The following is a 21,118-nucleotide window of genomic DNA, read 5'->3' on the forward strand; positions in this document are numbered from 1 at the left end:
CCTGGGGTGGGACAAGGACCATTTAAAGAGATGTTACCAGTGGAACTGCATACATGACCCATTGCAGATCTAAAGGCTTAGTGTGACAGTATGTAAGAGCCACAGCCACCCTCAATTCCTGTCCTACTGCCATGCTCTGAGTGTCTCACTTGTTTTCTGTCCCAAACTGGAAATAGGAAGCAAATTTTGAAATGAAGATGAATAACAACTGGAACACAAACGGTCAATTCTCTATCATATGGAGTCTTTAAACTCGGACGCTGGTGTTTGTTTTTAAAGGTCTGTGCCAGCCCACCCATACATTACTGGGTTCAGTGCAAGAATCCCTGGGTGGAATTCTCTGGCCTGTGCTAGCAGACGGTGAGACTAGATCATAGCAGTCTTGCCAGGTATGATTTTTTTCCCCCTCTGCTGCGAAGTTCCAAAGCAAACTGCCCTTCTTGGGGATTTCTTTCAATGGATTTTGGTTTTGATGCCAAACCTAGGCACAATGCAAAATAGAACTCAAAACAAACAGTACACCTTTGCTTCTGTTTCTAGAGAGACTAATCTATTTCAAAAGTGAAGCTGAGTGCAGGCGGAGTTGAGCAAGTGAAACTTGTGGTCTGATTGCACTCTGACTGGGTGGTCATACGGGCACTGATGGAATTGCTTCACTCCAAATACCACAATTAGAAGCTCCTTTTCCATTTGGGCATTTCTCCTGTTCAATCTCTGAAGGTCTCTGCTGAGATAACCGACCAGCTGCTCCTGCAAAAGAAATAAAACCAACGCTTTCTCTGATGCATCCCATTGGAGAGTCAGTGGCTCTCCTGGTTGATAGTACTTCACAACAGGGGCGTCTGTTATAATTTGTTTCAGTATGTTAAATGTTTCCTGTTGGGAACCTGCCCAGTCCCACTCAACATCCTGCTTTGTGAGTCCATGTATGGGTTCTGTCACTGCAGCCAGGTGTGGACAGAAAACTTATCATTCCTATGAAGAGCTGTATCCCTTTCAATCCACTGGAGCTGGCATGTCTCTGTCCTGATCTTTTTGGGATCTGCATTCAGTACCTCTGCTGTGAGCAAAGTCCAATGTATGTCACCACATGCTGTTTGAGTTTTATGGTCTTGTCCCTGCATTGCTGTAGAGAAGCTTGTAGCTTTCTGTCAGGGTCTTTTTCAGCTTCTTTATCATTATTCCCTTTACCTAGAGTGAGGATATCATCTGCAATTATTTTCATCCCAAGCAGCCCTTCTAGCGCTTGGGTGAGATAATCTAGTCTGACCTCCTGTACAACACAGGCCATAAAACTTCTCCAAAATTATTCCTAGGGCAGCTTTTAGAACAACATGCAATCTTGATTTTAAAATTGTCAGTGATGGAGAATCCAGCACAATCATTGGTAAATTGTTCCAATGGTTAATTACTCTCACCATTAAGAATGTACACCTTATTTCCCATCTGAATTTGTGTATCTTCAACTTCTAGCCACTGGATTATGTTATACCTTTCCCTGCTAGACCGAAGAGCCCATGATTAAATATTTACAGACTTTAGTAAAGTCAGCTCTTAACCTTCTCTTTGTTAAGCTAAATAGATAGACCCAAAGAGCTCGATCACTATAAAACACATTTTCTAATCCATCAGTCATTCTCATGGCTCTTCTCTGCACCCTCTCCAGTGTATCAAAATCCTTGTTGAATTGTGGGCACCAGAACTGGACACAATATTGCAGCGGTGGTCGCACCAGTGCCTAGTACAGAGATAAAATAACCCCTCTACTTGTACTTGAGATCCCCTGTTTAAGTATCTGTGAGAGGGTTCACTTACCATTAGGAATGCCTCCTTCTGGGGATTAGCTCTGCTCAGGTCTGATGCCCTCTTCCCTGCGCCATGGGGGGGAAGGATAGCTCAGTGGTTTGAGCATAGGCCTGCTAAACCCAGGGTTGTGAGTTCAATTTAGGGAACTGGGGTAAAAATCTCTCTGGGGCTTGGTCCTGCTTTGAGCAGGGGGTGGGACTAGAAGACCTCCTTAGGTCCCTTCCAACCCTGATATTCTATGACCCCTCTCTCTCCTGGACTTGGGGTGCTCGTCATGACTCAGCCCTCTGGCCAGGTCACTGTTGTCATCCTCTTCCAGGGTAACAAAGTCTCTCTGGACCAGCTGTCTGGCTGGCATCTCTAGTGCTCCTCTGCCACTTCCCAGTGGCTAGTAGGGGAACCCAGGCCCAGCCTCTACACTGGTTTCCCATCCCAGGGACCCTAGAACAAGCAGCCAAGGTCTGCACAGTCCTACCATTTGTTGCTGTTTCCCTGGACTTCTTCCTACCTACTCAGGTGTCCTTTGCTCACAACTCCTGTGGGGTTGAACCCCAGGGCTTATTCTCCCCCTGGGATTTCTCCTCCTCTCCTCAATGCACTCTTTCTCTGAAGCCTCCTTCTGCAGCAAACTTCCTGACTTTTTAATCCAGCCTACTCTGGCCCAGCAAAGCTCTTGTTCAGTTATGCCCAACTCTCCCTCCAGGTGCAGCCAGGTACCCTAACTGGCCCCTCGGGCCCACATTAGCTCCTTCAGGGTCTGTGTGGGATACAATTCCCATCACAGCATCCTAGGAGGGCATTAGCTCTTTTGGTCACAGTGTCACATTGGGAACTCATGTTCAGCTGATTGTCCACCACGACTCCCAAAACTTTTTCAGTCACTGCTTCCAGAATAGAGTCCCCCATAGTGTAAGTATGGCCTACATTCTTTGTTCAGAGATGTATAGGTTTACATTTAGCCATATTAAAACACGTATCATTTGCTTGTGTCCAGTTTACCAAACAGCACAGATTGTTCTTTATTATTTACCCCTTTCCCAATTTTTGTGTCATCTGCACACTTTCTTCCTGGAACACCTCTAGTTCATTGGCATGTGCAGCTATCTTGGAGTGACCAGTTAGCATTGCATAGGTTGTCAGGATGCCAAAACCCGTTCCTCACATCACAGACTAACAGTTCTGGCATTGGCAAGTTCTGTCAGGTTGTCATCAATTGTCACCAGGGGAGAGTGGCATCTTTCCAGAGCCCATGTTGCAGGGCAAGAGCGCCTTCTTGGGATGGGAGTGGGTAATGATGGCCCCATGGCTGAGTTTATACAACCATCCCTTGTCTTGGTATAGCTTGGCCTAGAAGTCAGAGCCAATAGGGCTGCCCTGTTCAGCAGGGCTGTGTGGCCTGGCAGCCAGCCGGGGGAGTGGGACGCCACTTGGGGAAGCGGGGGCAGTAGTGGCAGCTGAGTAGGAGGCCCCGGGCCCTCCCAGCTCCACCAGGTCCCAGTTCAGGGCCCTGTCAGTGGCAAATATGCCCACCACTGGGTCAGCGGGGAATCTGCCTGAAAAACACTGATCCCACATGGCACAATAACTAGCCCCCCTGAGCTACTTCCTACACCCTGTTCCTGGTGCAGCGTCCCCAGGGTCTCTGGACTGCTCGGTCAGTGCAGCTCCCAGCAGTCTGACACTTCTTGGACGTCCTCCAGAGGGACCCTCAGTGTCCCTGGCCTCTGCTGTGTGGGGCTTCCACAGTTCCCAGGCTGGAGCTTGCATCCTCCCTCTTCAGCAGTCCACCCTGAATGAACCGAGCTGCTCCCTTTTATATCTAGTCTCCAGCGGGCGCATGCCCAGAGGGTCATGGAGGCGTAGCCTCCTCAGCCAAGAGAGTAGAGTTAACCCTTGCAGTCCCAGTGCGGGGCTATTGCGCCCCGTCACAGCCTGGTTTTGGTCTATGCAGATGCGCAATTTGCCTGATGGCTTCTTTACCATTACCATACTGCTTACCCAGGCTGTACTGGCTTGTTCAGGTGCTACGATTGATAACCTGCTCTGCAGACTTTTGAGCTCCTTGCATACTGGATAATGTAGTGCCCCTGGAATTTTCCTTTGTGGTATGCACACAGGTTCCACTCTGGTGTCTGCTTCCAGTCACAGGTTTCCTTAGAGGCATATGTCACTTTTGAAAACATTCTCCATATGCTTTTAAAATTTTCTCAGTTGCTCATGGGAATCTCCCTTTTGCTCCTTGCACAGCAGCTATGAAACTTGGATGCTGTCTCCCCGATCGGATCAGTGGATGTTATGGCTGTATTCCCACAGAGAAGTCTGTGGTGCTTACCGTCTGCCACCACCACCAATGGCACTTGGCACAGTCTGGGATTGGGGTAGGCAGAGGGTACTTGGAGAACAGTTCTTGATGGTCATCGAGAGGGAACTCTGTAGGGAGATTTCCATCCTATTGGTTGGCCCCTGGAGGAGCAGCATAAGGATGAATGTGACTGTGCTGTTTGCCTCTGCCAGGACCTCTTGCAGGGACCCCCTGGAGGAAGGTGCATTATTGGCATTTCAGACACCTCCACTCTCCCATTGGCTGGCTGGGCAGCAGGTGCAACCACTGGAGAGCATTTTAAGGGAGAGATTTGGGAAATGAAGGACCACCCACCCACACATGCTTTGGGTGGCTGCCAGGCTCTACGCTGGACGGAGGGGACAGTGTGGAGTGTGGAGCATACAGGGCCAGAGCTGTGCAGTGATGCAGAGAAGGGAGCAGAGGCTCACATGGAACCCCCATTCACCTTGTGCACTCTTCTTACATGTGGCTGTGCCAGGGCTCCGCCATGGTGATCCCATTAAATATTCCAAACCCAGCACTTGAGAGCCGAGAGGAAGGCAGCAGACACGCACCCTCATGAGCTTTAGGATGGAGTCAGCTCCTGACTTAGCTGGTTTTCCCAGGGCATAATGGGGGAGTTGGGATGTGCAGGCTTATCCCATGATAACTGCTAGGCTGTTGTCATAAACAGATAGTTAAGGGTTAATGTCTCTTTTACCTGTAATGGGTTAAGAAGCTCAGTAAACCTGGCTGACACCTGACCAGAGGACCAATAGGGGGACAAGATACTTTCAAATCTTGGTGGAGGGAAGTCTTTGTTTGTGCTTTTTGTGTTGTTCGTTGTCCCTCTCAGTCCCGAGAGCGAACAAGACGTACACCCAGGCTTCCCAGTCTTTCTAAATCAGTATTTCATGTTTCAAAATAGTAAGTAATAGCCAGGCAAAGTGGATTAGTCTTATGTTTGTTTTCTTAACTTGTAAGTGTGTCTTTTTGCTGGAAGGATTTTTACCTCTGTTTGCTGTAACTGTGAATCTCAGGCTGGAGGGGAGGATTACCTCTAGTCTATATGAATCTGAGTACCCTGTAAAGCATTTTCCATCCTGATTTTACAGAGATAATTTTTACCTTTTCTTTCTTTAATTAAAAGCTTTCTTTTTAAGAACCTGATTGATTTTTCCTTGTTTTAGAATCCAAGGGATTGAGTCTAAACTCACCAGGGATTGATGGGGGGAAAGGAATGGGGGATGGTTAATTTCTCCTTGTTTTAAGACCCAAGGGGTTTGGGTCTTGGGTTCCCCAGGGAAGGTTTTGGGGGAACAGAAGTGTGCCAGACACAGACTTCTGGCTGGTGGCAGCGTACCAGATTTAAGCTAGTAATTAAGCTTGAAAGTGTTCAGGCAGGTCCCCACTTTTTGTACCCTAAAGTTCAAAGTGGAGGAAGAAACCTTGACAGCTGTGCTTACCAATCTGTGGTGGGGATGGTGGATAAGAGCAGAGGGAGAAGGGGACAGGGCTTGGAGCTGGTGGATAGGGCAGAGCGGGAGGGAGACAGAAGGAAGACAGGGATGGGCTAGGAGTCCAAGGCCAGAAGGGTCCATAACCATTAGAGAACCTGGAATTGGGCCCAGGAACCCTCATCACTACATTCCTCTGTGGTCAACGAATAGCTGTGAAACCCGCTGAGTGTAACTCATCCCTCTCTAGTGACTGGTCCACATAGAGGACAATAGCCTGACTTCTTCGACTGTTTATTAGTTGGAGTAGTAAAGGTCTATGCTGTGGATCTAACATGCTGCCGAACCCTGATCAGGACCCAAGATGGGAGTCAATATGGTTCCATATGATGGAATTTTGATTTTGGTTTTGGGTTTTTTTAAGTTTGTCTTGCTCCCAGCAGAAGTTGGTCCAATGAAAGTTATTTCCTCACCCACCTTGTCTCTCTACATTCAAAGAGCGCTATTAAGGTTGCAAAATCAAGCTCTCAAGAGTTAGGATAAACCAGAATTAAAGTTTTCCTTGCAACCTTAATTTTTCTTATTGATTACATGATCGCATACTATTTTTTCCGTAGGACTCCTGCCTCATTCAGTGCACTTGAAAACAATGGCAGCAAAGTACTTTTGAAAAGCTAACCACACTTGTCGATGCTGAATATTCTCAACTCTGCGTGTCAGCAGGGTGGAGGTTTTAAAGGAGGTTAATCGCTCGCTGGCACTCATTGGCAGTCATAGGCAGTGGGTGTCAGGCGGTTTTGAAAATCCAGCCCCTAGCCATACACTAATGATTGCTCATTGCTCTCTCTGTTTTTTTCAGAAGCCCAGCTGAAGGAGGTGGAGGAAATGCTGGAACAGGAAGGCTTGTCTGAGATAGCTCACAGCAGTCCCAGCGAACAAATTGCTTATTTACTGGTAGAAAGAACTACCCTGCTAGAGAAACTAGAGATTGCAGATCAAAAGTTGGATTCGCATAGCTGCATAGACGGACTGTGTGCAGCACAACTTCAGGTATCAGACTCCTCAGTGGTGATTATCTGATTAGCCCCTCCAAAGGAACAATTAAGGCTATTCTCAGGGTGGTGGTTTTTGTTTTTTTTTTAATTAAAAACATTTTTATCATTTATAAGAACCCTCTGGATTCTTAAAGCTGAAGTCTGTATCCATACTAATTTTTACCTATCCATGTTTGCACTTGATTTGCTCTAGAGGTCTGGAATTGACTTATTAACAGCATTATTTTTTCTATAAAAGGAGCGAATGCTGAAGGCTTTGTTATGAAAAAGAAAACCTATAAGGCCCAGTTGGGAAGTCTTGCTCATGTAGTATTGGCTTCCCACTGACCTAGGTATTTCTGATGACTCCATGTGCAGGATTTCATGAGTCATGCCTCCCTCAGAATTGTGAGATTAACTTAAAAATCATGAGACTTTAAAAAGAATATAGTGTGTTCTTTCTAGCTTTTGAGGAATTCTTCACAACCATGAAGGATAGAAATTTAATTAAAAAAAACACCCACCACAAAAGCTAAGAGTCTCCCAATCACATGACTGTAGGACCTGGGGCTTTAAGTAAAACACTGTGTATCATGAGGCTTCTAATATAAACTAGGAGATCTGATACACCTGTGCATAAATGAGGACTGAGTAAGGACTTCTGGACTGGATCCATAAAGGTCTTGGAATGGCAAGGCTAAGGCTCTGTGACAGAGCTCATTTCAGAAGTCCTTCAAAGAAACAGGAGATGGTTTAGAAGAAAAAACTCTCTCTGGAAAAGTTGCCTGGCTATGTATTTTAGCCCCACAGGCCCTCATTTTTAGGCTGCTTATTCCAAAGCATGGTTCATAATAAAACCAGCAAAACAAAGAGTATTGTTAGTTTGATGTACCATTTCAGCCATAATAGCCATTTCTAGGAGACTTGCTACAAGAGTGCTCTGTCTCTATCTACAGGTAAATAGTTAGTGAGCAGAAAAGATGCCAGTACATAGTGCTTAAGAATACGTAGCATGGTTCCTGGGTTTTGTAGGACCAATAAAACTTCTTATTGTATGCTGCAAAAGGTTCCCTCTGAGCAGCTCCTTACAAGGCTGGCCTCATATGTGCTTCTGGAAACCGGGTGCCCCAGTCCGGTCCTTTGCCTTTGAGCTCTGGAGGGAACTTGTCTTGGTCCCAGCTTCCCACTGTCAAGGAAGATGTTGCCTGCTGCTGTTAGGGAACTTGTGACATGAAATAACCATAACTATGAGAGCCCCCTTCTGAGTCCTGAGTGTTCTGTCGCAGGCTGTGTTTTCAATAAATATGCTATTATTAAATTTTACCATAATCCTGTCATATTTTCAGTCTATAAATAGTAAAATGTAAAAGCGACAAAAATAAACCTAATGCATATGCAATCCAAAATAGTCATTAAACAATTTCGTAAATACGACGTCAATCCTGAAAAGACTTACGCACATGCATGTCGTGGAATATTCAAAAGAACTCAGCATTAGGCCTGAGAAAACCCCATCCCTAAGTCTTTTCATGGTTAGAGCCTAAATCTTCAAGTCACAAAAGGCTCTGGTACCCCAAGTAAAAACATCCAACACCCACCTCCTATATATTATAAATAAATAGTCATTCATATTTTCAGATAAATACCAATTTGAGTTCACACTTAACACATCCAGATTATGGCTGATGTTTAGACACATAAGTCTCTTCCGTTTGCATTGCGGGGGAAGCTTCATTTATACAAAAGTTCTGGGTCATGAACCACTGCACTATCAGGGCTCTGCCAGCTGACGCTAGTCACTTATCTGATACAAATAATCACTACAAACAAATCAATTATTCCCAATTAAAAATTCAGTTTGAAGCCCCAAGGTATTTAAAAAAGAGCCAACAGAGCTGTAATAACCTTCTAATAAAATACTGAGTTTATTTACAACTTGTTCTTGGTCAATTACCAGGTATAATCAGATAATTTCTGCAAAGAGGGCAGCACTAACTGAGGAGTCAGCACCGAACAAGCGAGTTAATCAAAGGGAGGAAGAATGGAGAGAAAAGAATGTTAGAAAAGGATTTTTTACACATATCTATGCAAAGTTTCCCATGCATCACTCAGGCAACAGCATTGTTGGTGTGCCCCAGGTGAGCAAAGGACAAGGGATCCTAGATCACAGAAGATAGTCACTAATCAATTATTTGGCCAAATAAAACAATCTCTTGTGAAAAAGATCTGAAGTAGCTAATGGCTAATACTCCCACCAAGGATATACAACATATACAGTCCTCACTGACTCTGGTTAGTGAAGGACCATACTTGAGTTTAGTCTGATACATTAATGAACTCTCCCTGTCTAACTCTAGTACAGACTTTCACACTTCCCATCCATTATAGTTATATATGAGGCCTGATAGGAATCTCTTAACTCTGGACAACTGAGTATGACAAACTTCTGATTATTAATGTTTGGGGTTGAAAACTATTAATATATAAATATTTTAATCTATACTTCTCCCATGGGGAGAGGTGGTAATTTTGTTGTAAATTTTTTGCAGCCAAAAAAATTAACAGTATGAATACAACTATTCATTTCAAAGGTCATGACAGTAGGATGAAGACTGTTCATTTTGGCTGCAGGATATTCAAAGTTGTCAAGATCTGATTTCCATGTTAAAAATATATCATCAGTATAATAAAATCATGGAAATATAGTCCAGAAAAATTTGTGTTTAAAAGGGATTAAGGCTGGGTAAGTGAAACATCCTCCCTCACAATGCAAACTTTTAAAAGCAAAGAAATGTCAAGTTTGGGACACCTTTTAATGGTACCCTGACCACACAGCATGTTTCCATGGACAGACTCTGAAGTCTCACCAGGAACATCCTTTTCAGGCTCCAGGTGATAAGGAAACACACTACACGCAAGCACATTCACCTCCCTCACAATAAAATGCAAAATCTTAATTACAACCTTTGCAGTGTTGATATATGTGCACAGGTTGAGTGTGCTGCGTGGTTTGTGTTTGTGGAGCAAGTATGAGGTTGTAATTAAGATTCTGAGTGGTGCAGACTGGCTGGAACATGGGAAGTTATCCAGTTTTATTCAAGTAGAGTCAGTCAAGTATATTCAATATCAGTATATTTCTTTGTGCAGAGCTGAGCCTATAGGATGTAAAAGGAAGAGGCCCATGACATCACAAGGTTAAAAAAGGCAAAGAACCTGCAGAGTTCCCAATAAGCAGCAGAGTGCAACAGGCAAGTGGGGGCTCTTCAAAGCAATTTGGAATCTATCTGGATTAAAGGCACTTTTGAAATATAAGACATGATTACAACCCATGGTTAATTAAGATATGTTAACATTTAAATGGTGGCGTATCAATATCCAGTGAAGATTAGCAACCAGCCTTTTTATAGTGTTGGCTTATTAATATGTCTTTTCATGCAAGGATAAGTTTGATCATATCCGCCAGACGTTAGAAGATGAACTTCAGCAACAAGGCGAATCCATGCAACCTACTAAAGAGACAATGAATAAGGTAAAACATTTATGTAACCTTTTGCTTCTAATACAGTACAGGCAGGAGTGGTGCCAGGGTTTCTGATGCCCTAGGCGGATGGCCATTTCGCTGCCCCCCGCTGCTGGAAAGGCTCCGGTGGAGGTGCCGCAGTCATTTCGGCGGACAGTGCACTGGTCTAAAGGCTCCGGCGGACCTACCGCAGTCATGCCGGCGGACAGTCCGCTGCTAGAAAGGCTCCGATGGAGCTGCCACAGTGATGCTGGCGGGCAGTCTGCTGGTCTAAAGGCTCCGGTGGACCTGCCACAGGCATGACTGCGGTAGGTCCGCCGGAGCCTTTAAACCAGCACACCGTCCACCGAAATGACTTTAGCACCTCCACCCGGAGCCTTTCCAGCAGCGGACCATCCGCCGGCATGACTGTGGTAGGTCCACCGGACCCGCGTGCCGCCCCCCCCGGCAAAATAGCGCCCCTCCAAAAATTCTGGCACCTTAGGCCATTGCCTAGGTTGCCTGAATGGTAGCGCCAGCCCTGAGTACAGGGCTGCCCAGAGGTGGGGGCAAGTGGGGCAATTTGCCCCAGGCCCCACAGAGGCCTCCACGAGAGTTTTTCGGGGGCCCTGGAGCGGGGTCCTTCACTCACTCTGGGGGCCCCGGAAAACTGTTGCGAGGCCCAGGCCCCTGGAGCATCTTCCACTCCAAGTCTTCAGCGGCGGGGGGGGGGTCCTTCTGCTCCAGGGCAGAAGGACCCCCCCATTGCTGAATTACCGCTGAAGCGGGAACCGCCGCCGAAGTCCCAGGTCTTCGGGGCACTTCGGTGGCAGGTCCTGGAGCAGGAGGATCCCCTGCCACCGAATTACCGCCGAAGCTGGGGGCCCCCCCGCCGCCAAAGACCCAGGGCCTCCTGAATCCTCTGGGCGGCCCTGACGCAGTATGTAACTCTGATTCTTCTTCGAGTGATTGCTCACATCCATTCCAGTTAGGTGTGCGCGCCGTGCGTGCACGTTCGTCGGAAACTTTTTTACCCTAGCAACTCCAGTGGGCCGGCAGGTCGCCCCCTAGAGTGGCGCCGCCATGGCGCTCTATATACCCCTGCCGGCCCGCCCGCTCCTCAGTTCCTTCTTACCGCCGTGTCGGTCGTTGGAACTGTGGAGCGCGGCTTAGCTGTCCTCCACGTCCCTAGCTCTCCTAGTTTTCAATCGCTTATCTCTAGTTCTATATAGTGTTAATTAGTGTTGTTAAGTAAATAGTTTAGTCAATAGTTGTTAAATAGTTCTTGGCCGGGGGCTTAGCCCTTCCCGGCACCCGGCGCCAGGCTCATGCCTGTTTCGCCGGGCTTCAAGCAGTGTGCGGCCTGCAAGAAGCCCATGCCCACCAGCGATCCCCACGAAGCGTGCCTGAAGTGCCTCGGGGAATCGCACAGGTCTGACAAGTGCCGCATCTGTAAGGCTTTCAAGCCGAGGACAAAAAAGGAGAGAGATCAGAGGCTCCGAACTCTCCTAATGGAGGCGGCACTTGACCCGTCGACTTCGCGGACCGTGGTCTCGGCACCGGCACCGGATCGCTCCGGCACCGAGAAGACTCCTCGGCACCGACCTTCTCCGGCACCGGAATCAGAGCCTAGGCCGTCGAAGTCTGCTACTCCGGCCAGGCAGACCCGGCTTGAGCGCCCGGCCTCGACATCGGCCGCGGCACCGCCGGCACCGTCAGCACCGTTGACTCCGGGCCTGGCGGGTCCGTTGAGTCCGGTGCCGCCGAGCTCCCCCATGAGATCTGGGGTTGAGATAGTGGTCCCGTCAACACCGGAGACCTTCGCCTCGGCTCGGGACCTTATTGCCCTGACGGAGCCCACTCGGCTGCCACCCCCGGTACCTCCGGTGCGGGTCATGTCCAGGGGCAAGCCCATGATGTCGGCGCCGCCCAGAGACAGTCCTTCGCCATCTAGGTCCCGACGTCTTGGGCGCTCCAGATCCCGACGCCGCTCGCAGTCCCGGCACCGCTCCCCTCAGCGGCACCGGTCGCACTCGCGGCAACGGTCGACCTCCGGACGGTCGCGGTCAAGCTCCAGTCGGCGTCACCGGCACCGCGACTCCAGGAGCAGGTCCCATCGCTACTCGCCGCACCGGTCGACCTCCCGGCACCGAGCTGGTGGCAGGTCCCGGTCTCGGTCGACCTCCCGGCGCCGAGCCGGTGGTAGGTCCCGGTCGACCTCCCGGCACCGAGATGGTGGCAGGTCCCGGTCTCGGTCGACCTCCCGGCGCCGAGCCGGTGGCAGGTCCCGCTACCGAAGCGACACCCGGTACCGATCAGGATCCCGGCACCGTGACAGATCCAGGTCCCGGTCCCGATCCCGGCACCGATACGACTCCCGGCACCGGTCCCCGGCACCGAGACGATCCTCCGTGCCGACCCGCGCCGGCCCGTACCATCCGGGGTCGGCCCCGCCGTGGCCCTCGAGACAGCCGTCCGTATCTTCGCAGGCGGACAGTGCGTATGCGCTCGGCACCGACCGGCAGGCGGCGCTCTTCGGGGATCTGCCGCTGGAAGACCAAGGCCCACCACAGTGGGGATTCTGGACACCCTGGGCATACCATCAGGCCCAGGGCCCCCAGCAGCTCCCTCCCACACCGGCGAATGCGGAGCGTAGGGCCCCTGAAGCCTCCTTGTCTCGCCCCCCTCCCTCCCCGGAGGCGGAGGAAGGGTCCAAACAGCAGGACTCCGCTGTGGCTCCGGAGGAAGAGGCGAGGGCTGAGGAAGGCCCTCAGTTGGACACTATCGTGCCTGGGGTCTCCTCATCCTCCTCCCCGGATGAGGCGGTGGCGGGTACCTCCTCCAACAGTCCCCCCCCGCTGGATCTCAGGGCGCACCAGGACCTCCTCAGGCGGGTGGCCCAAAACCTGAGTCTGCAGGCAGAGGAGGTCTCGGAGATAGAGGACCCGATTGTTACCATCCTCTCTTCGGATGCCCCCACCAGGGTCGCCCTGCCCTTTGTACGGACCATTCAGGCCAATGCCAATACTATCTGGCAGTCCCCGGCCTCCATCCCTCCGACAGCGAAAGGAGTCGAGAGAAAGTACATGGCCCCTTCCAAGGGGTATGAATACTTGCACGTTCACCCGACTCCCGGTTCACTGGTGGTGCAGTCGGTGAACGATAGGGAGCGTCACGGCCAGGAGGCTCCGGCCCCCAAATCCAGAGAGGCCAGGCGGATGGACCTCCTTGGCCGTAAGGTATACTCCTGGGTGGCAGTGGACAAATTTAAAGAGCTGCTGCCACAGGATGCTCGCCAGGAGTTTACGGCCATCCTGGACGAGGGCAAAAAGGTCGCGCGCACGGCCTTACAAGCATCCTTGGACGCTGCGGACTCGGCTGCCCGTACCCTCGCGTCGGGAGTTACGATGCGTCGCATCTCCTGGCTGCAGGTTTCCGGCCTTCCGCCAGAGCTCCAGCACACGATACAGGACCTTCCTTTCGAAGGCCAGGGCCTGTTTTCGGAAAAGACAGACCCCAGACTCAAGAGTCTGAAGGACAACCGGGTCATTGCGCGGTCCCTCGGGATGCACACCCCCGTGACGCAGCGTAGACCCTTTAGGCCACAGCAGCAGCCGTACCGTAGGCCGTTTTCCCAGTTCCGCCAGCGGCAGGACCCTTACAGGCGCCGCGGCAGGAACGGCAGGCGCAGGCAGTCTGGGAACCAAGGGGGGCAGAACCAAGGCTCCTCGAAACCCCCGCCTGGTCCTAAGCCTTCATTTTGAAGGTGCGCCCGAGGGCGCTGTAGCAGTTTCCCCTATGGATCCTTTCCCCCCGTTTTCAAACCGCCTTTCGTTTTTCCTCCCGGCGTGGTCCCAAATAACATCGGACCGCTGGGTCTTAAACCTGGTGCGGACGGGATACCGCCTGCAGTTTGTTTCGTTTCCTCCTTCCCGCCCTCCTTCCTCGTCCCTCTTCAGGGACCCCTCTCACGAGCAATTCCTTCGACAGGAGGTGCAGACGCTCCTCAGCAAAGGAGCCATAGAGGCGGTTCCGGAAAACGAGAAAGGCAAGGGGTTTTATTCCCGCTACTTTCTGATCCCCAAGGCCAAGGGGGGCCTCAGGCCTATCCTCGACCTGCGAGAACTCAACAAATACCTCGTGAAGTTGAAGTTCCGCATGGTATCCCTGGGGACCATTATTCCATCCCTGGATCCGGGAGACTGGTACGCCGCCCTCGACATGCAGGACGCGTATTTTCATATTGCCATTTGGCCGCGCCACAGACGCTTTCTCCGCTTCGTTGTGGGGGCTCTTCATTATCAGTTTGCAGTCCTCCCTTTCGGCCTGTCCACGGCCCCAAGGGTGTTTACAAAATGCATGGCAGTTGTCGTGGCGCATCTTCGACGCAACCGGGTCCACGTGTTCCCTTATCTGGACGACTGGTTGATTCGGGGCACGTCGGAGCAGCAGGTCAGCAGCCATGTCCGCCTGATCACCGCCGTATTTGCAAGTCTGGGCCTCCTGATAAACACAGACAAATCCACTCTGAGGCCCACGCAAAAGGTGGAATTTATCGGGGTGGTCTTGGACGCCACGATGGGCAGGGCCTCGCTGCCTCTGCAACGGTTCCAGACCATGGCGGCGATCGTTCAGCGTTTGCGGTCAGCCCCGTTGACGTCAGTAAGGACATGTCTAACCCTGTTAGGCCACATGGCAGCGTGCACTTTTGTGACCGGCTACGCTCGGCTCCACATGAGGCCTCTCCAGCTGTGGCTTATCAGCCGTTACAGGCCGCAAAGGCAACCTTTAGACATGTTAGTCACAATCCCCCAGAAGGTCTTGGACTCTCTCGGCTGGTGGTTGGACCAGTCCGTGTTATGTGCGGGTCTTCCCTTTCACCCCTCTCAGCCATCGGTATCCCTGACAACGGATGCCTCAGATCTGGGCTGGGGGGCCCACCTGGGGACCCTGCGGACACAGGGCCTGTGGTCCCAGGAGGAGGTGGGGCTCCACATCAACATACGGGAGTTGAGAGCGGTCCGCCTTGCTTGTCAAGCGTTTTGTCATCAGCTTCAGGGTCGTTGTGTCGCCGTGTTTACGGACAACACGACGACGATGTACTATATCAACAAGCAGGGCGGCACCAGGTCCTCCTCCCTGTGCCTCGAGGCGATACGTCTCTGGGACTTTTGCGTAGCCCACTCCGTTCACCTCAGGGCTTCCTTCCTCCCTGGAGTACGGAACACTCTGGCAGATCGACTGAGCAGATCCTTCCTGTCGCACGAGTGGTCCCTTCGCCCGGATGTCGCTCTCTCCATTTTCCGGAGGTGGGGTTATCCCCGGGTGGACCTCTTTGCGTCCAGGGGGAACAGGAAGTGCCCAGCATTCTGCTCCTTTCAGGGCAGGGAACCGGGGTCGATAGGGGACGCCTTCCTCATCCGGTGGTCGACCCACCTGTACTATGCATTTCCCCCGTTCCCTCTGGTCCACAAGGTCCTCCTGAAGGTGCGCAGGGACAAGGCGCTCGTGATCATGGTAGCCCCGGCGTGGCCCAGGCAGCACTGGTACACCATGCTGCTGGACTTGGCCATAGCCGACCCAGTTCCCCTGCCCCTTCATCCGGACCTGATTACCCAGGACCACGGGACCCTTTGTCACCCAGACCTGCAGTCGCTGCACCTAGCGGCGTGGCTCCTGCGTGGCTGACTGGCCCAGAGCTGCGATGCTCCACGCCTGTGAGAGAGGTGCTCTTGAGTAGCAGGAAACCGTCCACAAGAGCCACGTATTCGGCGAAATGGAAGCGCTTCTCCTGTTGGTGCGTAGAGAGAAATCTCCGCCCTATGGCAGTTTCGGTTTCCGAAATATTAGACTACGTTTTGTCCCTCAAAGGGCAAGGTCTGGCCTTATCGTCGTTGCGAGTCCACCTAGCTGCTATCTCCACCTTTCACCCGGGTGCGGACGGTCGCTCCGTTTTTTCTCACCCGACGGTGTCGAGATTCCTTAAAGGGCTGGAACGTTTATTCCCTAACGTCCGTCCCCCTGCTCCCACCTGGGATCTTAACCTGGTGTTGTCCCGACTCATGGGGCCCCCCTTTGAGCCGTTAGCTACTTGCTCCCTGCTCTACCTCTCTTGGAAAACTGCCTTTCTAGTGGCTGTCACCTCAGCTAGACGGGTGTCGGAGCTCCGAGCTCTTGTGGTAGACCCCCCATATACGGTCTTCCACAAGGACAAGGTGCAGCTGAGACCACACCCTGCTTTTCTGCCCAAGGTGGTCTCAGCCTTCCATGTCAACCAAGAGATTTTCCTTCCGGTTTTTTTCCCAAAACCTCACTCCTCAGGCAGGGAGCAGCAGCTCCACTCGCTGGATGTCCGTAGGGCTCTCGCGTTCTACATAGACAGGACTAAGCCCTTCCGAAAATCCCCCCAGCTTTTCGTGGCGGTAGCAGATCGTATGAAAGGTCTTCCTATCTCCTCCCAGAGGATATCCTCTTGGGTTACGTCCTGTATCAGGACTTGTTATGACTTGGCCCATGTCCCTGCGGGCCGTGTGACTGCGCATTCTACCAGGGCGCAGGCGTCATCGCTGGCTTTCCTAGCCCGTGTGCCCATCCAGGAAATCTGTCGGGCAGCAACCTGGTCATCGGTCCACACTTTTGCTTCCCACTACGCCCTGGTCCAGCAGTCGAGGGAGGATGCGGCCTTCGGAACTGCGGTGCTCCGGGCCGCGACTTCTCACTCCGACCCCACCGCCTAGGTATGGCTTGGGAGTCACCTAACTGGAATGGATGTGAGCAATCACTCGAAGAAGAAAAGACGGTTACTCACCTTTGTAACTGTTGTTCTTCGAGATGTGTTGCTCACATCCATTCCACACCCGCCCTCCTTCCCCACTGTCGGAGTAGCCGGCAAGAAGGAACTGAGGAGCGGGCGGGCCGGCAGGGGTATATATAGAGCGCCATGGCGGCGCCACTCTAGGGGGCGACCTGCCGGCCCACTGGAGTTGCTAGGGTAAAAAAGTTTCCGACGAACGTGCACGCGCGGCGCGCACACCTAACTGGAATGGATGTGAGCAACACATCTCGAAGAACAACAGTTACAAAGGTGAGTAACCGTCTTTTCCACACAGAAGTACTTTGGGAAGTAAAGCAGATGCAGGTCAACTGGGTTGAGAGCATTTATAAGTAGGGACCTACCAAATTCACAGCCATGAAAAATGCATCACAGACAGTGAAATCTGGTCTCCCACTGTGAAATCTGGTCTTTTGTGTGCTTTTATCTTATACTACACAGATTTCACTGGGGAAACCATTTGTTTCTCAAATTGGGGGTCCTGACTCAAAAGGGAGTTGCAGGGGAGTCACAAGGTTATTTTAGTGGGGTTGCGGTATTGCCACCCTTACTTCTGCACTGACTTCAGAGCTGGGTGGCTGGAGAGTGGTGGTTGCTGACTGAGGGCCAAGCTCTGCCAGCAGCAGTGCAGAAGTAAGGGTAGCAGTACCACAACCCACCCTACCTTGTGACCCCACCAACTCCTTTTTGGGTCAGGACCCTCTACAGTTACAATACTGTGAAATTTCAGATTTAAATAGCTGAAATCATGAAATTTATGATTTTTAAAATCCTGTGACTGTGAAATTGATCAGAATGGGTCATGAATTTGGTAGAGCCCTAGTTATGAATTAAAATCACTTTCTGCAGAAATCTGACTAGTGGAAAAGGTACTTGGCTCCTGAATAAAAAACATCCACAGTCCAGGAGCTGGTGCAGACTATAACAGGAGGAGGTCAGGATTAGCTGGCAGACTCAGTGCTCCTGGAGCTAGCCTAGCTAGGCAACTGCCTTAGAAGGAAGAGGCAGGTTCCAGCTAAAGACACGTGGAAAAGACAAGGGAAAAGTGAAGAAACATGTTGGGGGAAGGGAGATCTGGGAGGAGAGAGGGAAAAGACATGGAGGAGCAGTGGGAGGAAAGATGAGACAAGGCAGGGGAAGAGAGATGGGCAGAAAGCAGGAAGGGAAAGAAACTCAGGGTATGTCTACACTACGAAATTATGTCGATTTTATAGAAGTCGATTTTTTAGAAATCGATTTTATGCAGTCGATTACATATGTCCCCACTAAGCGCATTAAGTCAGCAGAGTGCATCCACAGTACTGTGGCTAGCGTCGACTTCCAGAGCGTTGCACTGTGGGTAGCTATCCAACAGTTCCTGCAGTCTCTGCCACCCATTGGAATTCTGGGTTGAGCTCCCAGTGCCTGTTGGGGCAAAAACATTGTCGCAGGTGGTTCTGGGTACATGTCGTCAGGCCTCCCTTCCTCCATGAAAGCAATGGCAAAAAATGGTTTCTTGCCTTTTTTCCTGGGTTATCCGGGCAGACAACATACCACAGCAAGCATGGAGCCCGCTCAGCTCACCGTCACCGTACGTCTCCTGGGTGTTGCTGACAGACGCGGTACTGCATTGCAACACAGCAGCAGCAGCAGCTTCTTGTCTTTGCAAGTTAGTAAAGATTGTTAGCAGTGGTACTGCACTGTCTGCCGCCATCTCCTGGTTGCTCCTGGCCGACCTCGGTGATGGTCAGGGGCGCCTGGGCAGACATGGGTGCTCCTGGCCAACCTTGGTGAGGTCAGTCAGGGGCGCCTGGGCAGACATGGGTGCTCCTGGCCAACCTCGGTGAGGTCAGTCGGGGGCGTCTGGGCAGACATGGGTGCTCCTGGCCAACCTCGGTGAGGTCGGTCGGGGACGCCTAGACAAAAATGAAATGATTCCTGGTCATTCTTTTCTTTAAGTTTCGTCTAATGGAGATTCAGTCCTGCCTGGAATATCATGCCAACTGGAGGCTTCTGCCTCAAGTTGTTCTCCCAGCAGGCCCCACCTACTCCAGCCTCCCTTTGCTCCCATGGTTCATGAAGCCTGGACAGTAGTAAGGAGCAGTTCAACTATAGGCTGAACAAGTGCAGAATGGTGGTAGAATGTGCCTTTGGACATTTAAAATCTTGCTGGTGCTGTTTGCTGATATAGGCTGTTTGTGATTAGATTAGAAGAGCACAACAAGGCGTGCTGCGCATCACAGAGGCTTTGAAAACCAATTTCATGACTGTGCAGGCTTCAGTGTGACAGTTGTGTGTGTTCCTCCTTGATGCAAACCCGCCCCCTTTGTTGATTTTAATTCCCTGTAAGCCAACCCTGTAAGCCATGTCGTGAGTCGCCCCTCCCTCCGTGAAAGCAATGGCAGAGAATCATTTTGCACCTTTTTTGTGCAGAAGACATACCACCACAATCAGGGAGCCTGCTCAGATCACCGCGGCAGTTATGAGCATTGTAAACACCATGCACATTATCTTGCAGTATATGCAGCACCAGAAACTTCAAAAACAGGGGAGGAGGCAATGGCAGCATGGTGACGAGAGTGATGAGGACATGGACACAGAGTTCTCAAAGCACGGGCTCTGGCAATTTGGACATTATGGTGCTAATGGGGCAGGTTCATGCTGTGCAATGCTGATTCTGGGCCTGGCAAACAAGCACAGACTGGTGGGACCGCAGAGTGTTGCAGGTCTGGGATGATTCCCAGTGGCTGCGAAACTTTCGCATGCGTAAGGGCACTTTCATGGAACTTTGTGACTTGCTTTCACCGGCCCTGGAGCACAAGAATACCAAGATAAGAGTGTTAGGGTTCCTTTCCCACTCTGAACTCTGGGGTACAGATGTGGGGACCTACATGAAAGTCACCTAAGCTTATTTCTACCAGTTTAGGTAAAAATTTCCCCAAGGCACAATTCTTTTTGTCCTTGGAACGGTACACTGTCACCACCAAGTGATTAACAAAGAATCAGGGAACGACCACTTGGAGTTCCTGTTCCCCCAAAATATCTCCCCAAGCCTTTACACCCCCTTTCCTGGGGAGGCTTGAGAAATATATCCTAACCAATTGGTTACAAAGTGATTACAGACCCAAACTCCTGGGTCTTAGGACAATGGAAAAATCAGTCAGGTTCTTAAAAGAAGGATTTGATTTAAAAACAAAAGGATAAAAATCACCTCTGTTAAATCAGGATGGAAAACAACTCTACAGGGTAACAAAAGATTCAAAAAACACACCAGAACTTCCTCTAGGCTGTTTCAAAGTTACAAAGATAGGAATAAACCTCCCTCCAGCAAAGAGAAATTCACAAGCAAAAAAACCAAAAGATAATGTAACACACCTTGCCTGGCTTTTACTCACTTTTTTTGTAATATCAGAGACTTGTACAGGATGGTTTATAGGAGAAGGAGTTTTCCTAACCTGATGCTTCTCTGCCTTCCCAGACAACACACAAACAAAGCCTCCTCCCCACCCCCAAATGAAAGTATCTTCTTTCCCCATTGGTCCTCTTGGTTAGGTGCCAACCAGGTTATTTGAACTTCTTAACCCGTTACAGGTAAGGAGGAATTCTAGGCTATCCTTAGCTGTATGGTTATAACAGAGAGCAGCCCTCACAGTGGAGAAGCGAGTGGCGATAGCCCTCTGGAAGCTTGCAACACCAGACAGCTACTGGTCAGTCGGGAATCAATTTGGAGTGGGCAAATCTACTGTGGGGGCTGCTGTGATCCAAGTAGCCAATGCGATCACTGAGCTGCTGCTATCAAGGGTAGTGACTCTGGGAAATGTGCAGGTCATTGTGGATGGCTTTGCTGCAATGGGATTCCCTAACTGTTATGGGCGATAGATGGAACCCATATCCCTATCTTGGGACTGGACCACCAAGATAGCCAGTACATAAACTGCAAGGGGTACTTTTCAGTGGTGCTGCAAGCACTGGTGGATCACAAGGGACATTTCACCAACATCAACGTGGGATGGCCGGGAAAGGTACATAACGCTTGCATCTTTAGGAACTCTGGTCTGTGTGAACGGCTGCACCAAGGGACTTACTTTCCAGACCAGAAAATAACCATTGGGGATGTTGAAATGCCTATAGTTATCCTTGGGGACCCAGCCTACCTTTTAATGCCATGGCTCATGAAGCCATACACAG

At 50.7% G+C, this 21,118-nt stretch overlaps 1 protein-coding gene across 4 annotated transcripts in view; it reads left to right on the plus strand.

Moving 5' to 3' along the window:
- The window catches only part of CCDC30 (coiled-coil domain containing 30), a 140,266-nt gene that overhangs the window by 22,760 nt on the left and 96,388 nt on the right, over window positions 1-21,118 (plus strand). For 2 of the 4 annotated variants that reach the window (XR_003997092.1, XM_030537478.1), the window contains exons 4-5: window positions 6,446-6,636; window positions 10,060-10,149. Coding sequence is in view for 3 of the 4 variants with exons in the window: in XM_030537478.1 (XP_030393338.1) it covers window positions 6,446-6,636; window positions 10,060-10,149 (281 nt within the window). In the remaining variant the exon portion in view is untranslated. Of the gene's footprint in view, window positions 1-6,445; window positions 6,637-8,577; window positions 8,759-9,767; window positions 10,150-21,118 lie in introns of those variants that run through there. The other 2 variants (XM_030537480.1, XM_030537481.1) reach the window with 2 other exon arrangements.

Source organism: Gopherus evgoodei, chromosome 18, assembly GCF_007399415.2.
Source record: "Gopherus evgoodei ecotype Sinaloan lineage chromosome 18, rGopEvg1_v1.p, whole genome shotgun sequence".
NCBI lineage: Eukaryota > Metazoa > Chordata > Testudines > Testudinidae > Gopherus > Gopherus evgoodei.